The sequence below is a fragment of the Pteronotus mesoamericanus genome, unplaced genomic scaffold (genome assembly GCF_021234165.1).
Source record: "Pteronotus mesoamericanus isolate MK-2021 breed Mesoamerican mustached bat unplaced genomic scaffold, CSHL_Meso_final contig_20, whole genome shotgun sequence".
Classification (NCBI taxonomy): Eukaryota; Metazoa; Chordata; class Mammalia; order Chiroptera; family Mormoopidae; genus Pteronotus; species Pteronotus mesoamericanus.
The window spans coordinates 83201300-83227590 of NW_026555085.1; the positions used below are offsets into that span (position 1 = coordinate 83201300).

General features: G+C 37.2%; 1 protein-coding gene across 2 annotated transcripts in view; it reads right to left on the bottom strand.

Annotated features, from left to right (window-relative positions):
• Positions 1-5402: 5402 nt before the first annotated feature.
• The window catches only part of HBS1L (HBS1 like translational GTPase), an 83191-nt gene continuing 62302 nt past the window's right edge, over positions 5403-26291 (bottom strand). For both annotated transcript variants that reach the window (XM_054570002.1, XM_054570004.1), the window contains 9 exons: positions 24801-24875; positions 24102-24219; positions 23393-23461; positions 20538-20642; positions 17331-17421; positions 16810-16918; positions 10141-10241; positions 7406-7550; positions 5403-6029 (listed from right to left, as the gene is read on the bottom strand). In XM_054570002.1, coding sequence (XP_054425977.1) covers positions 6018-6029; positions 7406-7550; positions 10141-10241; positions 16810-16918; positions 17331-17421; positions 20538-20642; positions 23393-23461; positions 24102-24219; positions 24801-24875 — 825 coding nt within the window. In that variant the 3' untranslated portion in view covers positions 5403-6017. The remainder of the gene's footprint in view (positions 6030-7405; positions 7551-10140; positions 10242-16809; positions 16919-17330; positions 17422-20537; positions 20643-23392; positions 23462-24101; positions 24220-24800; positions 24876-26291) is intronic.

Below are 26291 nucleotides of genomic sequence, written 5' to 3' on the forward strand. Positions count from 1 at the left end.
GCATAGTAGTCAAGGATGAACTTAAATCCTTTGGTCTCTAAACCATGTGCTTTTTCTCAAGGCATCTCTGCCCTCACCCTATAGAGGTAACTGGGGACAGACTCTTCCCACTGCTCACCAGCCTCTCCGCCTCGGATGCTTTCTCTCTCCGTGTCCTCTCCCTCCTGAAGCCAGGGCTGCAGCAGCAGCCCCACCTCCCCGGATGCGCCATGGAGATGCAAGTGCAACCCACAAGTGTATGTGAGATGCAACACACAAGAAACTCCTGTCAAGTGTGTAAGAATTTCTACAAACTGGGAGGAGAAATGAACAACCCAACAGAAAACAATAAGCTCTGGACACCCCCAGCTTCACAGTTGTATCTTTTCTAGGTTTTTTAGTTAAATGTTTAGTTAATTTTCTTTTCTCTATGTTGATAATAAAAATATTTAAGGCTATACTGATTCCACTTCATATTATATATATGTATTTTATATATTACATATTTATGCATATAGACTATATATTTGTGTCATTCTTTTTAGTTGTAACAATCTGTTTGTTGACGTACCAGTTTTTAGCTTCACTTTTATATTTTCATTCTTAAGACTCATATTTGGTGGATTTTAAACTTGCCAGGTCATTTTTTTATAATCTACTCTTGCTTATTCACATTCCCACCTTTTCCTTAATTAAATATTAGACTTAAATGTTTTCCCCCAACTATTTTATATTCCACAACCAATAACCCCAACGTCTGTAGCAGAGCAAGGGAAGCTTCCTGTGTTTAAGACATTGTAAAGCTAACAGATGACTCCGCCTCTGTGGTCTGGCCCACTGAGCTGCCTTGATAACATGATTCTCAGGGAGCAGTAGTATCTCCCTCATTATCAAATTCTGGAGGGAAACAACTTATAACTGCATTCGCTTTGCATATATGTTCTTTCTATTTTATTATGTTACTCAAGTCCTCTATGACTTTTTGTTTCCATGATCTATGATGCAGTGCTGTTGAGATTCCCTTAATAAGAGTATTTATATATTTTCAAATTTCTAGTATGTTTTCATTATGCATTTTGATGCTATTTGGTACTTCAGTCTTATTTTTGTACTCATGATTGTCCCTCTTATCAGTATGAAATGGTTCTCCTTATCATAATTAAGCGTTCTTTGTTTGCTTGCTTTAAATTCTTAGTCCAGTATTAATGGTTATTCCCAATTTCTGGAGAAGCCATGTAGCGTAGTGAACATGTCTTCCAGTCAGACTTAAATACAAATTTAAGTCATGGCTCTGTAATTCGTTAGTCTTCATTAATCTCTCCAAACTTCAGCTTTCTTGTCTATGGGAACTTAATAATGCCTGCCTCATATAATTGTAAAAATGTCCTATCAAATAAACTAATGTGTGAAAATTGCCTGGCACATGGTAGACACCCAACCCATGGTACTTATTTTTACTTCCCTGATACATCTGTGCCTTTTTTTCTCGCAACCTCTGGTTTTATTTTGTAAATAGCATATCATTAGCTTTGCAGTCTGACTCTTTTTCTTCCCCTACTTCATGTTCCCATATTCGCGGTGTAATTTAATTGACCTACTTCATTATTTTGTTTTATACAATGGAGTATAGGAGCTAAATATATAGAACTTTAAATTAGAAGGGTTGTATCCCACAAATTCATTAACTCAGCTATGGCAGTTTATAGGTGAAAGTAAGAAGGTTTCAGAAGATGCCCTGGGAGAGGGGTGTAGGGAGTAGGGAGGCAGAATTTAAAATGCTCATCATAAATAGATAGTTCAAAGCTTTAAGATGGGGTTAGGGGCATTGTATAATTTACTTCTGCACATTTAAGTGGTTTCAGTGTGAGAGAAAAGCGGCTTCTGAGAACTAAAAGCTGGCCTGGCACTTGCAGCCCGGCCGCGGTGTTCTCCTACTGAACATTAACAATTCCCAGACCTCCCGTGTCAGAAAAGGTCACTGTGATCTTGAGGAAGGGCCCAAAGTCCCTGTGCAAACCATAAAAATGACTAGGCACCCCCTCTTGTGGCTAGCAAGAGGAACTGCTGCTGCTTGCTTGACCTTGTCCCATTCCCATCTCCTAGATAAAAATTGATACTCAGTTGTGGAGTTACTCCCACCTGCTGACAGCATCCAATCCAGAAGAGGCTCTCACTCACTTGAGCCCTCCTGAATATTACTACACATGCTCAAATCCTTTAACAAACCCCTCCTTACACCTTCTTACTGAGAAGCACCAAGGTGTGTGGTCTCTGTGGCTACAACAAGCCTCAATAAAAACTAGTTTTGAGTACAGTTGTGTCTTCCCGGTCTTTGACTAATGACATCAACGAATGATACACTTGCTGCAGAATTTTCTACCATGACCGCCCCCCCTCCCCCACCGATCTTAAAGCTCTGAACTATCTATTTATGATTAGCATTTTAAATTCTGCCTCCCTACTCCCTACACCCCCCTCCCAGGGCATCTTCTGAAACCTTCTTACTTTCACCTATAAACAATGCCATAGCTGAGTTAATGAATTTGTGGGATACAACCCTTCTAATTTAAAGTTTCATATATTTAGCTCCTATACTCCATTGTCTTTTGAAATTTAGTGCTGCAGAAAAGACTGAGGCTAATTTCTTGTTTCCCTGAAGGCAACTTCTTGGGGTTTCTTTTGTTCCCAAGCTTTGCTCTAATCTTAAAATTTTAAATGTTTTAACAGAAAAAGCAGCTGTAATCCCTTTGTGACATTTTACATAAAATACAGTGCCTATCTTCCTGTACAATCCTGGGGTCTTCCAGTTTCTTTCCAGCTATTTAATTCTATGGGTGGTTCCCAGAGACAACTTCCCTATCATTAATTACACTTTCTCTGATTATTAATTATTTTTCAGCCTTCAATGAATATTTCAATTTTCCTCTGATGATTTAGGTTCCTATGTAGTCATTTCTAACCTAAACTGATTCTTTTCTCAACTCTGCAACCCTATCTTAACACTTACAGACACCATGTAGCAGTTACTTAAAGAAAACTTTTGTTTCCTGCCATACACATGAAAGGTTTCCGCCTCCAGGTGCTAAGAAAACTAACTCACGTACTGCAGGTGTTTCCACAGGCCTGTTACTGTATTTCAAAATCGTCTTTAAATTAAAATATATCCAAACCCAGTAGGAATGTAGCAATTATGCTCGGCCACCTCACAGTCCACTTGAGGGCTAGGAGAGTCCCTGGCAGCCAGCTGCCTGCAGTCTCCCTTTCTAAAGTACAAGCTACTTTTCATTTTCAGGCTTACGAGGGTCGCCCACGTTCAGGAAAGACTCCAAACTGGGACTGTGGCTCACCAACAAGGGGACAGACAGAAGCAGTTCTCAAGTTAGCATCTAACAAGTCCCCACCCCACCCCCTGCCCCTTCACTGTAGAAACAGCCTCTTCACACACAGCATTGTAATGGAAATAACAACTTGTAACCTTTAGAAAGACAGAAAAATTAAAACTATCGGTAATACTACCACCAGCATTAATTCTTTCATTCATTGAACAATCAGATGTGCTAGGGACCCATTTCTGAATTGGCAGGAGAGAGATTGTAATTACAGGTTGAGTTACTTGGACTCAAAAGAAACTTTTCTGTAAGTAAAATGTTACTTCAGAATTAATGCCCCCCCCCCACTCCCTTCTGCATTGTCTTTAGAATACATTCCTCCTGGATGTTTTGTACTATTAGTCCTCACTTGTCATTTAGGGTACTGAACCCTGTCAGCCCTAAGAAGACCTGAGCTCCAGAGCTCTTTCCTGCGCCTGGGATATGGCGGTTCATGTTTAGGGAAAAAAGAATATTTTTTATTCCTATATTTCCTGGGCTATTTTAGAGGGAAATTGGAGGATGATGGCCCAATAGTTTTTACTGGGCCATCTTTTCTAGAAGTATTATTTATTTATTCATGATCTTGACTGATTCAAATTCATCAGGGTCTATAATTTTGTATTTATTTACATTTAAAAAGCCACTGCTATTTCCACTGAAAAATCTTGACTGCATTAAAATAAAAAGATCTTAACTATGCACTAGAGAAGCAGAAAAGAAATACCCCAAAATGTTAGCAGCAGTAATATTGAGACAATGACTATGGGTGAATTTCATTCTTCCTTCCCCTTTTTGGTATTTTCCAAATGTTCTAAAGTCAACACCGCCACCAACAACAATCAATTGTAAACACAGTGTGCACAAAAAGACTGTACGTTATCACAAGAAGGAAGAAATAGACTCATTCATTTCTATTATTGCTACTACTATGCATTTTATGCTAAGTTCTTCTGTATAATTCTTAATTATATCATGGCCTTGTAGATGTTTCTCGTTTTTGCCACCATCTTTGCCAATCCATTTCCCCTTCCTAAAGGGACCCTGAATTCCCAACCCTCCCACAATTCTCAAGCTATGTGTTTTGAGTGATACTCACTTCAAATCAAACCCCAAGAATGCCCCAAGGAAATAAACTCAGTTATAGTCCATGAGGACATGTTTCTAGGGCTTCTGCAAAAAGACATGCTCTCTTCGCCTGTCTTTGCCCTGGATGAGGTTCTGAGGATCTCAGTGCAGAATCTCGGGGGCTCTGTAGGGAGCCTGAAGGCCATAGCAGCACTAGAGAAGGCAGAGCACCGATGAGGCCTCGCTGACGTGAGCTGCTCCTCCTAGACCGATCCCAAGTCAGCGCTATCGCTACTCTTTCTCTGTGTCTTAGGTTACTTTAAATTAAGTTTCCATTAAATTCCCAATGACTATCATATAGAAAGAAAACACTTTCTTACCTTAGCAAGTTCACTCTAAAGTGACAACTGCACAAATACTTCTGAGTAAAGAAATGCATTACATGGGTATGTTCGCTTTGTGATCACTCGCCAAGCAGCACATTGATGCTCTGTGCACGTTACCATGCATGATATTCTTCAATTAGGAAGAAAAATGCTGTTGTATGTGGCAAGCCATCAATATACAAATCACATCATGTCCCAATTTTAAAAGTTTGGCATATGCTCCATGCGATCAGCTTCCAGGCTCAGCTGAGGGCAAAATCTACTCTAAAGCAACCTGTACCCAGGGGGAGCCCAACAATACCTGTTGTCTACATACACCTTGGAGTTTGTTGTTAAAACTTGAAGAAAAACAGGATTCTCATTTGCAGGTATACAAAATAAACACAGAATCATTGTACATGTACTTCTCAATGTGAGAATGGGAAAAATAAAGTTATGATTAGAAATGAATGAGACAAAATTTGATCCGCTATCAGGAAAGAAACCAAAAATTCATGTGAAAGTGCTGGGAAACTCTTAGGTGAAAAAGATCCCACAAAAACCCAAAGTCATATTTAGTGATAGTGGTAGAGAATCTCATACACATTGAAGAAACGACACATTTTTCTGATATGCTCAACCTATTTTATTAGTTACACCTTAAATAATACCTGTGATAACAAAGAGTTTCCACTAATTCCAACCTAATCTTTCAAAAGTTGACTTGTTGGAGGAAGAATATTTTTATGTTCAACATAAAATACCTTTATTATAATCTTCAGCAAATCTTAGAGTTAATCAGAAAAAGATCACCTTTCTTAAATACTGACTACCTCAACCACCCAATTTAGTATTTTTCCTTAAAATGTATACAGTACAGTTGAAGACCAAGAGAAAACTGTAAACATTTCGTGGTTTGGTTGGAAGTAGAGTTCATTTCATGATGAACCCACATCTTCTAATATATAGTTCTGATAGTTTTCCATAAATCTTGGCAAAGTAAATCCATTTACTAACTCTTCACAGGGAAAGCTGGTTTTTAAAATCAGCTTGGCAACTTGAAATTTTTGCAGCAGTGATGATAAATACTTCTTTGCAGCTGATTCTAGCTTTAATATTCTCTCATTTAAAAAAAAAATATCAGTTGCACATTTCTCCTTTAACTGAGTAACCGGATTCTTTAAAAAGAGGTTAGTCATTTCCTTGCCTTTGGAAACGTGGTAGAAATTCTGACCCATCATTCTTTTATCTGTAAAAGAGAAAAACATATTAGCTAACATTTAATCCATCCCAGTAAAAGAACAAGCAACAAAAGGCAAATGGCACCAAAATCGTTATATCAAGAGCAAATGTTTTTCTTTTCCCCTCCACTTTTCCCTTCCCTAGTCAGGGTATTCCTGAGGTTAACTATAATCTCTCTGTCATTCCCCATGGGAAATGGCGTTTTATTCTCAGCACGCTCTCTGACAAAGGAGGCTTTGGCGGATCCAACGTGACACTGCCGGCAGTGATAGGACCTAACATTCCCTGAACGCTGTGTATGTGCCAGTCACTGCGCCAGGTCTTTCTGCCGATCCTCTCATTTCACATCCCCACCTCTGGGAGGCAGCGTCTGTTACTCGTTTTTATGGAAGAATAAACTGAAGGACAAATGTTGTGCTTGTGCTACCGGGAATCACTGGAGCAATAACGCAAACCTGGGCAATTCCACCCCAGAGCCTTGCACATTATACACATAGAAAGGAATTTCGATACCACCCAAAGGCCTATGTTCAACGTGTACACCCAATTAAATGTTTTGAAGACGTTTTATGCAAAAAATAATTACATAAATGAAACAAATCCCCTTAAAATATAATATTCATAAGATTTATATTAATCATGGTAATGTAGGGAAAAATTTTAATTATTCAAAGTTTTTGGTCCATCTCTGGCTATTTTATCTAAAACCTAATGGCATCTCACATTATATGATAGCTTTGTTTCAGAAACATTACTAATATGCTCATTGAACTTTTTGAACAAATCATTTCAAATGCCCTGAAAACCAGTAATTTCAAGAAAAAATTTTTTTTACACATTATATTTATTTATTTTAGACAGAGGGGAAGGGAGGGAGAGAAACATCAATGTGTGGTTGCTTCTCGTGTGCCTCCTGATGGGGACCTGGCCCGCAACCCAGGCATGTGCCCTGAGTGGGAATTGAACTGGCAACCTTTTGGTTTGCAGGCCAGTGCTCAATCCACTGATCCACATCAGCCAGGGCTAAAGAAAAAATTTTAGTAAGTGCTCCTCTAGTAAATAAAATTACGACCCTCACTGCATTTGACTTTTAAAGTCTGTATTCGCACAATTTGGATTGCATACTTACAGATTTTTCAATGGATTTCCTTTAATTTTGAGCAATGTTACTGGGAGAGAAAACAGTTTGGAAGTCTTACTTGCGGAAAGTTCTAAGACCATTTTCTCCTCATCTTTCTTTTTAATTATTTTTAATAAGTTGTAAAATTTATTGCTCTAATCCAATAACTGTGTTCTCCTTCAGTCATAAAATTTCAGTCATCATTCTAAAAAGTAGAAAAAGACACCATAACCACGGACACACAATTGGTCACTTTGGAATACCTCAGTGATGACGCCAGCAGCTATTGTAGAACCACTGTAACGTAGCATGAATCTCCCCAGCTCCTTAAAGTCTTTGTACAGCTCGAGAGCGACTGGTCTTTGTGTCTGTAGCTCTACCAGTGCATTCTGGCCTTTAGTCAACAATCTATCAAGGGAAAAAAAAAAAGGAAAAGGAACAAATGAACATCCAAAAGGGGTGAGTAAATTAATAACAACCTGAAAAATGAGTATTTCGCAATGAACAAATCAACTTAGTCTTTCAAAAATTTAAAAAGAAAAAAATTTTCTTAAAATGAAAATGTGTCCTTTGAATTTTTCTGGGTTTGTTGAAAACAAATACCGCAGAAATTCTAGATTTAACAACTACTAGCTGGTGTGTGTGTATCTTTCAAATGTAACTCATATACACACACACATATATACATATATTCTTTAAAGAAATGTTAGCTAGTTCATCTCTCTCTATGTAATCTTTCAAATGCAACTACCCTTTGAAGGATACTATGACCTAGCGTATGCTCAAGGCCCTTCCACCAAAGCCTTCTCTCAATGAGACTGAAAGGTGCAATTATCTAACAAAGACTGAGAGGCACTTGCACTTTCAAGGAGAAATGCAATGCTCTATGTCTCCCCCAGTAAAATTCTGATTGGGGCAGTATGTGTTAGGAAGTTATATATAAACAGAGTAATCTCCTAGTGCCAAGGGACTACTCTCTACCTCCCTCCCTCCTCTCTTCTCACACTGAAATAGTGGCTCTTTAACAGCTTCAGGACAAAATTGCATAAGAAGATTTTCCCTCAATATGATGCATGTGAGCAGTGAAGGGGGATGGGGCACGGGCCTGACCGTAAACAGGTTCACACAGAGAAGCAAAAAAAATCCTTGTGCATGGACACAACACCCATACTTACTAACGAAGTGGAAGTCCAAAGGGGACATTTCTAAATTGTTCTCTAATTTAATTTTGATGTGCTCGAGAAGGGCAGAGGACAGTAATCATAAATTCACCTCCTGAAAAACTAGCTCAGGGAAAGAATGCTAGAATAAGCCAAACAAGTATCCAAAAAAGTACTGCAACATTTCCAAATACTGGTTTGAGACAATTTCAGCCCAAAGTCTCATTCCTTAGGAAAGAGAGGATCTCATTTATGACTTGTGCTTAGTTTCTAGAAAGGTCAATTCCATTCCATATAAAGCAACTGAGTCTACAAAGTGCCTTTACTGGACATGAAAAGAAAAGGCCAAATGGTGTTGGTGCAAATTAAAAGAAAAGGACTGCGTTATAAAGAAGGTGACAGGAAGAGCTAACATGAGAATACTAAGACCTTATTCCACTGAGCTATAAGCACTTTAACGCAGGAAGGGGGAAACTCAGGATTGGATTTGATGAGCCAACTTCAGATTGAGAATTCTCCAAATCACTTGCCTGGGTCAAACAACCTGGCTCCTGTCAAAAAAAAAAACCATACTTTATGGGAAACAACTGACTGTGCTATAACTGTGGCTCTGCGACTTCCTAGCTTTGAGACCTTGAACATGTCATACAACCTCTCTGGAGCCTCAGTTTCCTCACCTGAAAACAGGGAAAATATAGTACCTGCTTCGTACAGTTCCTGAGAATGTAAACCGTGTGAAAGCATTCGTGGCAGAGCCTGGACTATAGTGGTCCTCCAGCAATGTTAGCCGTTAGTTGTATCACATCTCAGAACATGATGGCAGACACTCATGCTAGAAGCTAAAGGCTGAGGTTAAAAATAAAGAACCATCTTGAAGAGGGTAAGTGGCCCTTTCTTCATAACTAACAGAGAAACAGCCGTGCATTGAGAGCAATGTGAGGAGTCTTTCTTCCACTTGCAGCCAACCCATAAACCCACTAAACTACCTCTGGCCTCTCACACAGGTGCATATGAAGAGGAACACTCAAGGACTGAAAAAGGGGATTTTGGGGTGGGATTCCCCCCAGCGTTGAAGTGAGGAAAACCCCAAAGCTGAAGCAGCCAAGCCAAACTGTGGTTAGCCTTTATTTGAACGAGGGTAGGAAACTCAAGTTTCTCAGGAAGCACTTCCTTTCAAACATCCTCACCTTGTCCCAGCCAAAGGGGAACGGTCTACACCTGGCCCTGGACATTCACGGTAAGTAGAGGGGACCAACAAGACGGCAATTAGCTCAGCTTAATGTTCCATGTGCTCATCGAGCAGAAGGAAACTACTTTGTAGGAGGGAAAAGCTAGGAGCTACAGAGTGTGCAGTTCACTTTCTCCCAGGGGTGTTCTTAGCAGGCAGAATGGCTCTCATTAAGGAGCTGGCGAGAAAGTTAAGAGGAGCGCTCAGCAGGGATTTGACCCAGTGTCAGTCACAATTCACACTCATCTTTTAAAATGTAGAGATGATTTTTAAATGCCTTTATTTTTATATTGCTTGATACATACATATAAATTTTTATTTCCATTTTATTTACAATTCACATCCCACCAACACTACCATACAGGACAGAAATTGTATCTCACATTCATACCTATCTAGGAGTTTAAATATTGAGTTTTCTGTCTGTTTTAATCTAGTCCTTCAAAAATTATTTTTGGAGCAAGTAAAAATAGACTTCACTTGTCACCCCAAAAAACATTACACAAATAAATTAAACTGCAAGAAATTTTCTTAAATTGCTTCTGTTTATTATTTATGCATTTATTATTTATTCTGTTTATTATTTATTATTTATGCATAAAATACTTACTTAGGTTTCTTCTTAGTGACTTCGCCTGTGCTTTTGTTTAAGACACTAATCAGTCGTTTAATAACAGCAGGTTCACTGACAGTTTGGTAGTGTAACAGCACCTAAAACAAAAAATTGTCACACTAAAACACTGCTTACCATAGTATCTCTGGCCCGTTTTCTGGGTGCTCACATTTAATTATACTAAATGCAGCACTACTGCCTGGAGTCTCCCAGGATCTCCCATTGCCTCCTCTAAGTCTCAACACTCTAGTCTGGTTGTTCCTTAACTTCAGAGGGGAAAAGGCCATGGGGAGGCAGTTCAAACATCTCCTCACCCACTTACTGTGTAACCCTCAGTAAACTGCGTAACCTTCCTCATAGGGTGGTGATGAGAATTAAGGAGAATGAGAGACAGTGCCCAGTACAGAAGATGTTCAACAAATGTGAACTGTTTCATCATAAAAATGAGGGAACGGAAATCCTGATATTCAGCAGGAAGTAATGTATTCATTGGTGGACAATGAGAATAAAATATCACACAGGGAGTTGAGACAGGCTTTGAAGTCGGACAGATCTGAGTTCGAATCCTGACTCCACACTTTCCAGCTCTGCAATTTGGAGACAAGTCCTTTAAGAACCCTTCACCCCCAGCATCCCCAGCCTCAGCATCCTCGTTATTAAAATGAGGAATATCAGATGTTATTTTAAAGTAGTCTTTAGCCACTTTAAAATGGTAAACACTCAGTTAATTGATGGCCTTACATATTAGCTATTACTGCTCATGTTTTGTGTTTAAGAAAATTTAATATCAAAAAGGCAAAGTAACAATGTGGTTGTGTGATACCTGTCAGGGACAAATTTTTGCTGGGGTCACCTGGAATCAGAGTTAGACTGACTGTCCTTCGTTCAAATAATAAGGACTGAGTGTGCACTATGTCTACAGTTTGGGTTAGTGGAAATACCAAATACCCAGGAAGTGGGAAAGCTATTAACATTTAATTGGTTTGTAAATACCCTTTAATGCTGGTTTCCTGTGAAACACTGACACTTCTGCTCTGAAGTTTCCTGGCCAAAACAGTTTACACATTCAGAAAACAGAAATAAGTACAAGAGGAACCTGTGTGTGCACATTCTTGGATTTAGGAACTTTGTAAGGAACTGAGTCACTCAATCGGTCGCTTTGTTGCCCCACTCTGTCTACCTCCCTCTTGCATCAGTTACAAACGCGGCCCAGGACAATCGCCTCCCATCTGAACCGGCACAGGCTCCTTCCTCATCTCGCTGCCACCTCCTCCGTCATTGTCTACCCCATTCTTCATATGTCTATGAGACTGATCTTTTAAATACAAAGCTAATGATATGCCCTTGCTATTTAAAACCATGGAAATTTTCTTTAATTCCACTGCAAGGCATCAAGGCCCTTCTCAATCTGACCCTTGCTAAGCAGTCCAGCCTTGTCTTCCTCCACCCTCTCTTCCATCCTATGCTCCAGACATCCAGAGTTCTCATTGCCTTCACGCACCAAGTCCTTTCTGGCATTTAAGCCTTACAGGTCCCACACTCTCCCATCCCTGCAGCTGCATGTAGCCAACTTCTACTCATCCTAGAACCCACAGTGCATCACTTCCGGCAAAAAGCTGGAACCTTAGCCTGAGCTAGATACCCTTCCTCTCTGTCCTATAATCTAGTACACAACGTAACACTATGCAACATCTCACCTCTCCTGTAATTGCTAATTTGAATGTCTGTCATCCCATGCAAATATGAACTCTGTGAAAAAAGGATGTATTCCAGTGCCAGACATTGGCATTACTTAATTGGCATTAAGTAAATATTTATGAAGTGAATGTAAGAATGAAGGAATAAAGAACACCTAAAACACAAGGAGAAAATCAGTCACGTGGGTTTGGTTTTGCTTTTTTAAAGGCACAACTGAACCTCCATGACCCTATAAAGGCAAATTAGGTTTCTTCTTCAATGGCATTTGACCATTATAAATTGCGAAGATTCCAGAAAAAAATTAACAACTGTCTCTTAGGGGAAAAGAAACCTTCCACAGTGCATGGTGAGGACCATGTTTGTACACTCTATAGATTCTACTATCAAACAGCACTCACATAACATAAACAGAGGCCAACATAACTAGCAAGCATTTCTTTTGCAACAGTCGGGTAGACAGCCAGCAGGACTCCCCTTCTCTGGGCTCAGATGTAATTAAGACATTGGTACTAGTTTCCATGGTTTGCCAAATTTGAAAAAACAGAGGCACATAAACTTCAATTCCTTCTAACCTTTGTTAACTGTGAGTTACAGCAGGGGTCCCCAACCCCTGGGCCGCAGACTGGTACTGGTCCATGGTGGCCTGTTAGGAACCGGCCACCCAGCAAGAGGTGAAGCTTCATCTGTGTTTACAGCCACTCCCCATTGCTCGTGTTATGGCCTGAGCTCCGCCTCCAGTCAAGTCTGCGGGGGCTTTAGATTCTCAGAGGACCGCAAACATACATGCGAGGGATCTAGGCTGCATGTTCCTTATGAGAACCTAATGCCTGATGATCTGAGCTGGAGCTGAGGCAGCGACGCTAGCGCTGGGGACTAGCTGCAAATACAGATTATCGTTAGCAGAGACAGCTGACTGCACAGAGACTGTAAGGAATCGATTGCTCGCAAACTCATATCAAAACCCTATCAGTGAGTGGCGAGTGACAATTAAGCTGCATCTGGTGACAGGCTATGAAGCTTTCGCCCCTCTTCCTGGTCTATTGAAAAATTGTCTTCCATGAAACTGGTCCCCGGTTGCTAAAAGGCTGAGGATTGCTGTGTTACAGGGTAAAATCAGGGGGGGTAAAGAATCGGTTGTGGCAGTAGAGAGTTAAGCTTTATCTACCTTACACATACTAACACAAAATACTTGCTGAACATAAGTGAAAAAACCTACACATAAATAAACAAGAAGTAACTGTATACAGAGGTACGCTGGCACTCGTTAATTCGTTCCGACGAGCACCGAACCGTTTGCCTAGACCATGAGACCGACACGCTGGCCTGTCTCATTGCGGTAGGGGGCTCCAAGTGGCAGGCAAGCACTGAGCGCTGGAACATTTTTTCTCATCAAAATGCGACGAGTACAGGGTTGGAAGAGTTCTGAAGCCAGTGAGTGCCAAGGTATGACTGCACTATCTTAACATTTTAATTCATATTATATACAAGGTCACCTGTACTTCAAAGTGATCCACAGCATAATGTAGAAAGAAATGGGAAGAGTAGTGAACTTCAAAGTGAAAAGTGCCGAGCGTGAGTCATGGCTCAGTCACTTATTATTCAGACAGTCACAGTCTCTCAAGAGTCTCCAATTCCTCATGTGTAAATGGGTACAACACGAATACAAATCCACAATCCTGCAATTTCAAAATCCCCAAACACTGAGAGCGTGTTTGTCCTAATTCAGTTATTAACACATTTAAGTAGTAAATTGGAACTTATACTGAAGCGATATAATCTATAGTCCTTACTTATTTCACTTAGCATTAATATTAGTAAGTTGAGGTACAAACATGTTCGATTACAGGCTGTTGCCCCATTCTCTGTTCAGGGCCTTATGTAACATGCATGCAGCAGATCACCTGTCTAAAATCTGCACAGTTCTGAATTCTGAAGCACACCAGCCTGAAGAGTTTCAAATAAGGGTTGGGACTCTGTACTTTCTGCGGGGTTGTAAGAATCCAATTATCTAGTGTTTTATAAACTATAATGGGCTATATAATCTGTTAGGTGGCAAAATAAGTCTGTAAGAGATGATTTCTTAAAAGAAAATTAAAGGACTATTTCCCAAAGAAGGAGTTTAGAGTTAAGGGCACTATCAAAATGTGACATTTCTATACAATGCAATACTATTCATCCTTAAAAATGACTGAAATTTGCCCTGGCTGGTGCGGCTCTGTGGATTGAGTGCCGGCCTGCGAACCAAAGGGTCGCCAGTTCAATTCCCAGTCACAGCACATGTCTGGGTTGCGGGCCAGGTCCCCAGTAGGAGGTATGCGAGAGGAAACCATACACTGATGTTTCTCTCCCTTTCTCCCTTCCTTCTCCTCTGTCTAAAAACAAAATACATAAAATCTTTTTAAAAAATGACTGAAATTATGTTACATGCTACAAGAAAAAGTCTTGAAAACATTATGCTAAATAAAATAAACAAGGCGTAACGGAGCAAACAGTATCTGATTCTATCTATATGAGGTACCCAGAAGAGTCAAATCCCGAGACAGAACATGAACCGTGGTTACCAGGGGATGGGGGCAGGGATGGGGAACTAACGTTTAGTAGGTACCGGGTTTCAGTTTGGAACATGGAAAAGTTTCTGGGACTGGATGGTGCTGATGAATGCATAACAATATGAATGTACCCATATTTTCCCATGTATAATGTGTACTTTTTTGCCCAAATTTTTGAGGGAAAATTAAGGGTGTGCATTATACATGGTAGAACCTGAAATACCTTGTGTTCGTCTTGTGTTTTGTAATTATTTGTTACATAAAATTTCTTATACAATAATATGTTAAAAAATAAACGCTAAAATTCCTTGATAATACAAAAAATAAGATTTTAAATATAAATACATATGTAATTGAGAGAAAAAATGAGAGAGTTTTTTTTCCTTAAAGTGTGGGCCCAAAACGCAGTTGTGCGTTATACACAGAAGCGCATTATACATGGCAAAATACGGTGCTTCATGCCACTGAACTCTACACTTACAAATGCTTAAAATGGTTAAGTTTTATGTTATATTTACCACAATAAAAAACAAACAAACATGAACTTATTTCAATTCTATTTTTTTCTTCTTAAATATACATAGAGTTTACCATATAAATCAAAGAAAACAAATATACTGGGTGGAGCAAAAGTAGGTTAAAGTTGTTCACTTGGAAAATAGTACAGTAATTAATAAATAATAATAATACAAGAATAAACTGTTCGGCATACTCGCAACTGTAAACCTACTTTTGCTCCGTCCTGTATTTATGAAGCATTAAGAAATTAGTCCCATTTAAATAGTAAAATTTTAACTATTTAAGAAGCCCTTTCATGGTTAAAAAATATATTTTTGAAGGTTTCTTCCCACAGGAAGTGGACAATAACAAAACATGACCACTTGTTCTGAAATAAATTTCTTCCTGCATCCGTGAGTCAATATACGCAAGTGGAATCCCATAAAGCAGCACTGAAATACTTTCAATTCATACCTATTTTTAAGAAATTACAGTAGACAGGAAAACAGTATTACTATTCAAAGTAATACTTGACCTCTCTACCTCTCCATTGGCAAAAATTATTGTTGCATGAGTAAAAACATGCCGTAACCAACCCCTCCAGCTTCTCTCCATTGGACATGCTTCTTTCTAAGAATGAGTGCCATTACTTCATAGCAATTCAGTTGCAGTTTCTTGCCTATCAATACATGAATTTTGAATATTTAAAAATTAAATATTTTCAACTATAACAAGTTGGGAGAGAATATAATTATAAAACTAAAATACATAAACAGTGTCTTATAAACATAATTTTATATAATTAAATTTGCACAGAATTACTAAGAATTATAAGGAAAGCACATGGTGATCTCAAAAAAGCATGTAAGTATAAAATGAATTTAAATGAGCTAAAATAAATATATTTCCACTACCACTAACTTAAAGTTTAAAGGCCAATTACTATTATTGTCTTACTTTTATTGCAAAGATGCATCAAATGGTGAAGTGACTGGTTTATGTTTTCAAAGGCAAGCCATTAAACTCCTCTGAAAAACATTTTTTGCTGTTGTGCAGAATCTGTACTATTATATAAGCTGATCAAGGGAAAAAAAAAACGGTCTAATGGGAAAATGCTCACTTGTTAAGTGGCAAAAGCAAGGTACCAACCTATGAACAGAATATGGCGCTAAATATCTGTAAAAAATTACACCTAAAACAAGAAATCATGGTATGCATAAGTAGAAGTATTTTTTCTGGATAAGTAGCATTACAGCATAAAACCACCCTCTTCCTATAAATGTGTATGTTCAAATGATGCTGGTTAATGATAACCTGCAAGCCAAACTCAGAGCATGCAAGGTCTGAAGGTGCTGCTTTAGTACAAGTAAGTTTACCCTATGGCAAGCATTCCCAGAATATACCCATAGATACCAATGGGTGGACAGCATGTACACAGAGAAGTATACAAACGTAAAGAATATATGTCTATGGATTACACAATAATAGAACATTCTTACTAACTTTATTTTCTGGTGTTTTCCAAAATTTTCTATAACTATATATCATTTTTTTAATCAGAAAAACTACAAATAAGCATATTAAAACAAAAACCAGAAAGACCCAATCTATAATTAGACAGGTAACCTTCAGAACACAGCAAAAAAGTATCTACCAATTTCCCTTGATGAATTCTATTATTATCATCAGTTTGTGATTATGAAATCTCTACTCAATGCCTCATTAAAAAAATATCCAGACTCAAGGGTCAAGATAAAAATGATTTTCAAATTCTAATTTCATGTTTTCCTCAATTAGAGTAGTAAGTAAGCTGTTAGCTGAAAATAACCATAGCATCATCAGTTGTAAAAAATTACTACTTTTTAGCATAAAGGACTTTGAATTTATATAAGCAGTAACAATTAAACATTTTGTAACTTACAGGAAATCCTTTAGTGATCGGAATTTCAATATTAAAGATGAGGATTCGGGCTCTGAAACGAGTGCAAGCTTTAATGGGTTCTTTGGGGCCACAAAATATGCAGCCAACGCTGTAACAAACGAAAAAAAAAAAAGGAGAGAAGGTAGTTGCAGGTCAAATAAATATACATCTAGTAGGAACACCTCTAAAACCATTTACAAAGTAAAACAATCAAGCAAATTAGGGACTTTTTCTAAATATTCCCTTTTGGGTTAAAGCCTAGCTTTATACACTATTAACCTTACATCATTTTCACACACAACAGCTTTCACTCAAAGAACAAGTATGTGCACTGACGTGGATTAATTTGAATTTTAAGTAGCTTTTGCTATCATTCCTATCCTTCCAGTGGCAATTTTTGGCCAAATGAGATTCAGAATTAATACTCATTCTTTCATTTGCTCTGGTCAATTACAAAGTTTCTATGTTTTGAGGTCCTATACCCAAAAACAATGGTTGCTTCATATCATTTTCTCACTCACTTGATTTTGATGATATCCATTCCAACCAACGTAAGACTAACATGATCGCCTGCTGCTGCCCAATCAACAGGTTCATCATGCAGAGTGATTCCTGGAAATGAGTAAGAACCAAAAAGAATACAGTAAAGCACCTCAATATTGAACCATAACAACCAAGAGCTGGGCTGGTTTGTGCCTCATCAGTCACTACTCATTTTCAATATGAATGGATTCAGAGTGAGAAGGGTAACTGAACGCTAAGGAAAACGCATTTCCTCTAGACTTGACTCTTCTGGAAAACCACCCTAAACATAAGTGACTTGTATTTGCCCATAAAAGGCTGATTTCTACTTTTTAAATCAAAAGTTTTGAATTCATTTACACAAGTGAATATATCCATTAAACAGGTTCCATTCAAATATTTCTCTTATGGTAATGGATGCAGGCATAACAATACAGTTCCAATTATTTTTAATGACATAAAAAATGAGTCTGGGCAAGGTGTACAGTCTCCAGTTTTACTTTTAAATACACAACCACTTAAACTGTTGCTATGTTCCCTGAGTAACCCACAGGGCATTGCTGCCCATTCAGATGTGCCCTTGACTGGCCCTTTCACTAATTCCTGCCTCAAAAGAACTGCTTGAGAGAGAGAGAGAGAAAGAGAGATGCACCGTGATGACTGGTCATAGGATTAAAAAAAGAGATCAATAGCATAAAAATCTTAATTTAAAAATGATTCCATGTACTGCTATACTCATATATCTTTATTACATAGGGATAATCTTAGGGAACAATTGCAAAGGGCAATATTCAGCTACCTTATTCAAAGACTTAAAAGGAATCTCATATTTTATGATTTTATAGGGTAATTTTACGGGGTAAAGTTCCTGAACTTTAGCTTTGTTACAAAGACAGTATATAGGCCAACAACTGTGGAATAGTTCTTGAATGTCATGATTCTAGTAAATTGTAACTTACTCTCATTTTTCTGAAAATACTTATTTTGCCCATATAGCATACACTTGAGTTTCTTTAAGGCTTTCTGAAGGCTGAAGGAGAACTTTAAGAGCCCTGAGACAATCTGCAGTTTTATTCAAAATTTCACTTACGAGCATATCTGACTTATTCTAGGAAGAGGGGTCATAACTTCTGTCAAGGTATCAAAGAGGCTCTTGACTTCAAAGTTGTTAACAAGTATGATATTAAAGAATGTTTGATATATTTTCAACTACTTAAATTTAGTTTTTAAGTGTAGATTTTAAATGACCATATCTGATTTTGCTATGAAATGTGGAATTGAAGACAGGAGCTAGCTGCTTAACATATAACAGAGATTGCCTTACTTTAGGACTGAAGAGCATTCATACTACAAGTTCAATGAACAATATAAAAAAATCTAAAAATATGTGATCTGATCTTCTCCCCCAAACATGTTACACTGTTCTATAGACAGCATCTACCTTCTTAAAGACCTTCTTCACTGGAAAGACATTACACATAAAAAACTTATTTTTCAACACTCCATGAAGATGATATGTTAATAGAGTAAAAAATATAATTAAGAATTTCCATATGTTGGTTACGGATTTAGTCACTACTCTCTTTTAGGACACTGCTGGTTAGGGAGCCACAGCAGGACCTAAGGTGTTTAGACAGCACTGCGCATTAGACAGCCAAGTAAATGAAGCAAAGCAACAAGGTCAGAAATTGAGAGCTGAGAGTCTCCAGGCTGAGTTAGAAGCACAGCTGCCAAGGAGTGGGGCGCTGCTCTCCAGGCGCTTCTGATACAGCCTCTCTTTAAGAATCACTGGATTAAGAATAAATGGACAGAGTTTTTCTGGAAGAGAAGTGACAGAAAGGAAGGAGAGAAAGAATGTGGGACTTTCAGAAGTGACCAAACTGTCCCAAAAGAGTCAATCTGTAAGGTCCATGGATAATTTTAAAACCATGGTTTTAATTAATGTCTACCGATTATTAAAAAAAAACAAACTTACTATTCTCAAAAAAGCTTGTTAACATAAATCAGTATTTCAAAAGTGCTGTAGCTCTTGATCACTTCATAAAACAAAAACAGATCTGAATTTGCAAACAATACATCTACAGAAAATGATTCTTTTTTAAAAAAGTGTATATTACTTTTTACCGAAAGAGAATTTTCATGATTCCTAAGCATGCAGAAAAAGTAAACTGGAAATCATTTTGGCTTTCATCCCCTTATTCAACTCAAAATTTTGGTTAAACTCTGTTACCTAAACAGATATTCATTAATTTCTTATAATCTTTAAGAAATTAGTTTTCAACATAAGCAAATTAGGTTTTTAAATTGTACATTCAAATTTATAAGCTAATTAATACAACTCTGGATATAAATTATAAATAAGAGTAACAGAAGGAGAAGTACTGAAATTTTTAAAAATTTACACATCGACAGTAGAGTATGCTTAAACTTAAAATCATTACAAATTATATTACTTTAAAGTATAAAAGAGATCTTCAGTTTTATGCTGAAGTCAGAGGCTTAGTTGGAAGACCTGATCTTAAGGTATAAAATTATACACTTTCAAGCAGAATTCAGAAAAGAGTAACATGAATATATGTAAGATCAAATGATTAGAAGATGAAAATGGTTATCAGCCATCATAAAAAGTCATGTATTAAATTATGTGTAAAACCAATAATTCTGGCACTTCAAATTAGCTCACAATTTCTCTTTTCAATAATAGGGTTTTCTTCATTTACATCTTATTTTCTTAGGTCTTCCTGTTTTATATATGCATATTTTTTAGTATAAACATGATCAAAATTGTTAATGTATAGTAATTCTGAAATACATACTTTAAAACAACAGATGGTAGCAGTCTGCTTTGCCACAGACTATTTAGTGCCCGGTTGGGGTTGGGTTTAATTTCTGCTACTGAATACTATTTTAAATGTACCTGTCAGGTGTCTATACATCTGGTTAAATCCTAAACAGACTTCTCAATCCGTATCAAAAAAAAAGTGCTACCACAGTTAGAATGCTATAAGTACATATATACACACATAGTCACAACAGAAAAAAATCGTTTAATGTTTTCACATATTTATCTTCAACAGTTAGTATCATTTTGACAGTCAGTTACAATTTCGGTAAGAGGTTATTTACTCTGGAGTTTAATAACTACACTACTTTTTTTAATCTCAACGTAAGGGTTGTTAAGCAAAAGAATCTTGCAGAGGAATTACCTTTTGCAGTACAAGTTTCATTGGGGGGCATTGCTAGTAGTCGGTCACCAGTCTGGATATAACCAGCTTCAATTTTACCAGTTACACAAAATCCAGATCCTTGATCTGCAAAACATGCCCAAATCTTACAATGATTCATATAGCAATGTTATCTGATGATCAATACCATCAGCTCTATTTGGTCCCCTTGGAGTTATATACAACTGTAGTTCAATGAACATTAATGGTCATCTTAGAATTTTTAACCTATCTACTAAGTATGGTATATCACATTCTACTCTTGATTTTCTTACAAATAAGAATATTCACATTACAGAAAGTGGGAATTCATTCCTTTTTTAAATATTTATTGAGTGTTTACTAAGTATCAGGCATTCTGGGGATAAAGAGATGAAAATATAAGCACCTCCCCATAAGGAGTTTATACTAGTGAAGAGAAAGACAAAAATAATTAACACTGCCCAGAGACAAATGTTATTTATAATGTACACTATACAGAAACAGGAAAGGTGCACAGAAGACTCCATGTTGAGGGGGAATGATTACACTTTAGCTGGGCTCTTAGAAGGAGAAGGATCAGGTGATTTACTAGGTACCTCGTACGTGGGAGTAGGGGAAGAAGGAAAACACTGCTGCCCAGGAAGCTGCATGTGTGAAGTCACAGAGTTATAACTGCACATGGGATGTACTAGACCTGTGTGTCACTTATATAAAATATATATGGGACCACATGAAATAATGAGGGAAGCCAAGACATGAGGTAACAGAGGGAGACAAGGGACAAATGATCCAGGGGCCTCATAAACCACGCTCGGGGCCTGAACTTCATCCTCAGTTGAGTAATGGGAGCCGGTTAAAAACTGTGAGCAGAGAAGGGACATGATGGCATTTTCATGTCAGAAAAGGAGGAAGTTTGGTTAAAATGCACACACTGACTGCAGAAAAGGGAATCAACTCATGAATTTGGAAAGAAAGTATAACAGATTAAGAGTGATAAAGTAAGTGGGGGATAATGGCAAAAAGGGAGAAATCTGAAATGACATAAGGCATTAATTGTGAGAGAGAAAATTAAAAAACAAGATCCATGTTAGCACTGGTGAATCTGAAGTGCCTACAAGGCATACAGATTGAGAAGGTGCATTCCAGGGACACCCACCCCACCAAATTCCATGAGAACGGGGTGCCAGGAGCACACTGCCTGGGGGGCTGTCCGGTGGCAGCTGGCACATGTAGCTGGAGAGTATGAACAGGCTTGCGTTGGAGATGCAGATTTGGGAAGGATCACAACACAGAAGGGAGACGAACTCCCGGATGGGTGCACAAAGGGAGCAGGTAGGTAAGAGGACTGAGCAACAGAACACTAGTTAGAGACAGAGAAAGAGGAGCCCACAGTGAAGATACAGAGAAGCCAAAGACACAGACAGAAAAGCAGGAGAAAGTGGGTCCAGAAACCAAGGGAGAAAAGTTTTAAGGCAGATGTGACTACTGGCATCAGAAGTTGCACGAAATTCAAGTAAGAAGGATGTAAGATAGAATGGAAAAATGGGCAACCCAGAAGTCTGGTAGCCTCAGTGGGAACATACTGAGGGGAGCAGTACAGGCAGAAGCCAGGAAGCAGCTTGGAGACAGGATGGGAGATGAAAAAGTAGAGTTGGCAAACACTGCTAATCAAAAAAGAAAATGAAGCACCTCTTATATTTTAAATAGATAATAATAATTTGGAAAACTTTATCATATTTCCTCTACTATTAGAATGCCTAGAAGCTAATAATAATAAAAAATTTCAGTTTTTTAAAATGATTTTTGTGAGGCACCTTCATTCATTTCTTGATTAAACATTTATTAAGCATGTATTTGGTGTCAGGCACGGAGCCAGGTCTTGCAGATACAGAGAAAAGACTGTATTTGCTGTCGAGGGAGTTTATAATCTTAATGAAGCAGAAAGCACTAAAACAGTTATAATTCTGCACAAAAAATGCAATGACAGAGGATACAGAGACCACACAGGAACACCTTAGGGTATGTGTTTGGTGAACTCACCAGTTACCAATGTACTGCTTCCCAGCCCCAAACCCACTCTGTGCTGCCTGCTCCGTGAATAGAGGACATTTGGGGGACAACCGACACCTTTACTGCACTAATTATTCTAATATAGAAATGTGTTATGTCTTTCTACTTACTGAGATTTTTTATTCCATTTCCATTTTGTAGTATTCCTTGTACTCATTAAGTGAGATTTATTCATAGGTATTAAAGACAGCACCTCCCCCAGCAGGGTCTGTACCTTTCTGTGTTTGGGTCCTCAGCCCTGGGGTACCATACAGTGTCCTTATTATCCTATAGTCACTCTTTTACCATATTAATAATTCTTTACATTAAACTGTCCATTTTACCGATGTGGAGTATCTATACCCCGATTGAACCCAGACTCCTACAGATGGGTAGGAAATGAATAGAGAGAGAGAGAAAAGCAAAACATGGGGAGACACAGTGGCAATAAAGACCCCCCTATGTGGTTAAGACATAGTGAATGATCCAGTTTGGATGACGAATACAGAAACTAAGGTGATCCAGTGGGAGGAAAAAAACCTGAGGCACAAAGGACAAGGTTTTTTCATACCTGGAAGGTAAGTATGAGATGGGGAAATGGTGAGTAAATCAAAGATTTTTCTGGGAAGTGGGGGTTAACTAACTAAAACTGTGCCCTTTAAGATTAATTTGGCAGTGGTCCTCACGCTGGCATACAGAAGGGAGAATTCAAAGGACTATATAATAAGTTTGTCGAAGAAAAGAGGTCAGGAGAGAATTCAAAGGCAGGGGTCATGCCGAAGAAGTACTGTAGAGGGAGCACTTACCTTTGAAAACATCAGATACACATAACCTAAAAGGCTTATCAATAGATCTTTGAGGAGGCTTGAAGGAATCTGGAAAAAATGGCCAAAAAAGCACGGTTTACTTTAAAAGTAACTTTTGACTCATGTCCAAAGAGCCCATTAAAGCCCCATATCTCTTAGCAAATAATTTTTTATAAATATAAAAATTAATAGCAAATTGTCATTCATATAATACTTTGTAGTTTATAAAGTAGTTTCATACACGTTAAATCATTTAATGTCAACGACAGTCTGTGAGGTGGATAGGGTATGATCCTCATTAATTAAATAAGGAAAACTGAGTATCAGTTTAAATATTAAATGTAATTTTAAAACTGCAAACTTAGCTCCTCTGACTATAAATCCTATGCTTCTGCATATGTATCACTGTCCACCACAAAGAATTCATTAAATATCAAGTTTATAATGCACTGAAGTTAGAGGCAGCCCTAACTGGTGTGGCTCAGTGGGTTGAGCATCATCCTGCAAACCAAAAGGTCGCCAATTAGATTCCCAGTCAGAGCACATGCCTGGGTTGCGGACCAGGTTGCCGGTTGCATGTGAGAGGCAACCAATCAATGTTTTTCTTGTATACTGATGTTTCTCTCTTTCTCTTTCTCCCTTCCTTCCCCTCTAAAAGAAAAATAAGTAAAATCTAAAAAAAAAAAAATTAGTGAGCCAGTATTCTTACCAATTTGTTCTAATAAACATAGTCCTTTATACCATTTTGTAAGTTCACTCAACTGAGATCTTGTAATTAGATTTTCACCGCTGAGACCACTTGTCGGAATAAAAGCAACATCATTTTCCTATTATAAAAGATTAAATATATGATATTTATAACATTGTTTTAAAAAGATAAAAGGTTCATCATTAGCATAATTACACCAAGTTAGAAAAAGCAACAACGATGTACTTATAAGGAAGAAACAGAAATCATAGAATTACAATCCTGAAGTTATCTCATCTGACAGCATCACCTTTTTTGATTTTGTGGGAAATTTATAAGTGTGTTCCAAAACATACAAGCATTTTTACCTAGTATCTTGGGTATATTTCACATTTTTGCTGGAAAACTCTTCTTTGTGATCTCCCTAAATCTATATACCAAATTTAATATTGTGGGAATATTAATATTTTCCCACCTTAATTCCCACAGTATTAAGGTGGGAAAAAAATCTTTTACTTATATTAAATCCATGCCAATTTACAAAATTATGCAATTTAAGGTGAAATAATCCAAAGAACCAAGACAACAGATACACAAGGGAAATAAAAACAAATAGAATTAAAGATACTTAACAAGAACACCAAAGAAACTAGTTTTTTCTCTCAGAACAACAAAATGAAACTCAAGGAAAGTAACCAAATAAATTTAAAATTATCTTACCTTAAAACCTGCTTGCTTAAGAAAGTGTCCAAGTTTTCCAGTAATCTCTTGAAACCTTTCTTGTTGCCAATTGACCTGATAAAAATCCAATTTATTGTTAAAACTATGCTTCAGATCACACTATTTATAAAATTTAAATGTATGAAATAAAATATAAGATAAAATATAAATATAAAAATCTATTAAATATAATATCCTTTAAAGTTAAAATTCAGAATATAAGATCTAACTATCAATATCACCTAAAAGTAACTTCTACAACAGAAAGCCAAGAAACAAACCCCAATACATACAGGAATTTTTGTAGAAGCTAAAAGTGATTTCGAACTTGGGGAGAAAAAGCAAGTAATTTATTAACTGTGCTTGGGCCAACTGCTGAAATAAAGCCAAATAGACTAAAAATGTTTATGTAATATGAACTCTACATAACATTATGCGTGCTGTAGTATTTAGGGGTAAGTGAAGCAATGTCTATGACTTACTTGAAAATTCAAATCAAAATTAAATGGATTATGGATAGATACTGGGGTAAATAGACAAAAAAGTGATCAAGCAAGTAATAGAATCTTAAGTAGTGGGTATAATATGGGTGTTTACTTTAAAATTCTTTCAACTTTTCTTTATATTTGAAATTTTCATACTAAAACACTGGGGAAAGACAAAAGGTATATATGAGTGTGTATATAAAATGAAATTACAGAAAAATTATGTAAAAAAATGTAGGAGAATATGTATCTGATTCCAGGGTAAGAAAATATCTAAGCATAAAGAAAATAAAAAATATACATGGTCTGACATAAAAAAATGCCCCTTTTTTATTACAAAATCATAAGCATGTAATTCTATAACATAACAATATCACACTCAAGCACAACATTTGACATTTTGGGTGAAATGTTCAAATTAAAACTATAAATTATTACACCCATATTATTACCCTACCAACCACACTCAAGCAGGCATTACTTCTGCCAGACCCTGTATACATTTATAAATTTGAATATATGTCAAAAAAACACCACAAACAAAATGAAAAGTAAAATAATAAATGGTAAAATGGTATCTAAGACAAAATAAAAGATTAATATCTTTAATAATGCTTACAAATCGATGTTTCAAAAATTAGCAAATTTATAAATAATTCCAAAAGAAAAAAATACAAATGGACAATAAATATACAAAGTATATTTACACATTATTGTAAATATTGAAAAGTAAATTAAAAAAGAAATATTGTGTTTTATATATCAAATTGGAAAATAATCCTTTAATTACAGCAGTGTTGATAACAGCTTGGGAAAGTGACTCCACCACAGATGCCAAGAGGAAGTAACTAAAACTTTTCTGGAAGGTGTTTTGATCATGTACAGCAAGCCTTAAAAAATGTATATGCCATTGGCCCAGAAGTTTCCACAGCATAAACTATTTCTAAATATACACTAAACTGGAAATATCCTTAAGTAGGAGATTGTCTGAAGAAATTGTATCTTT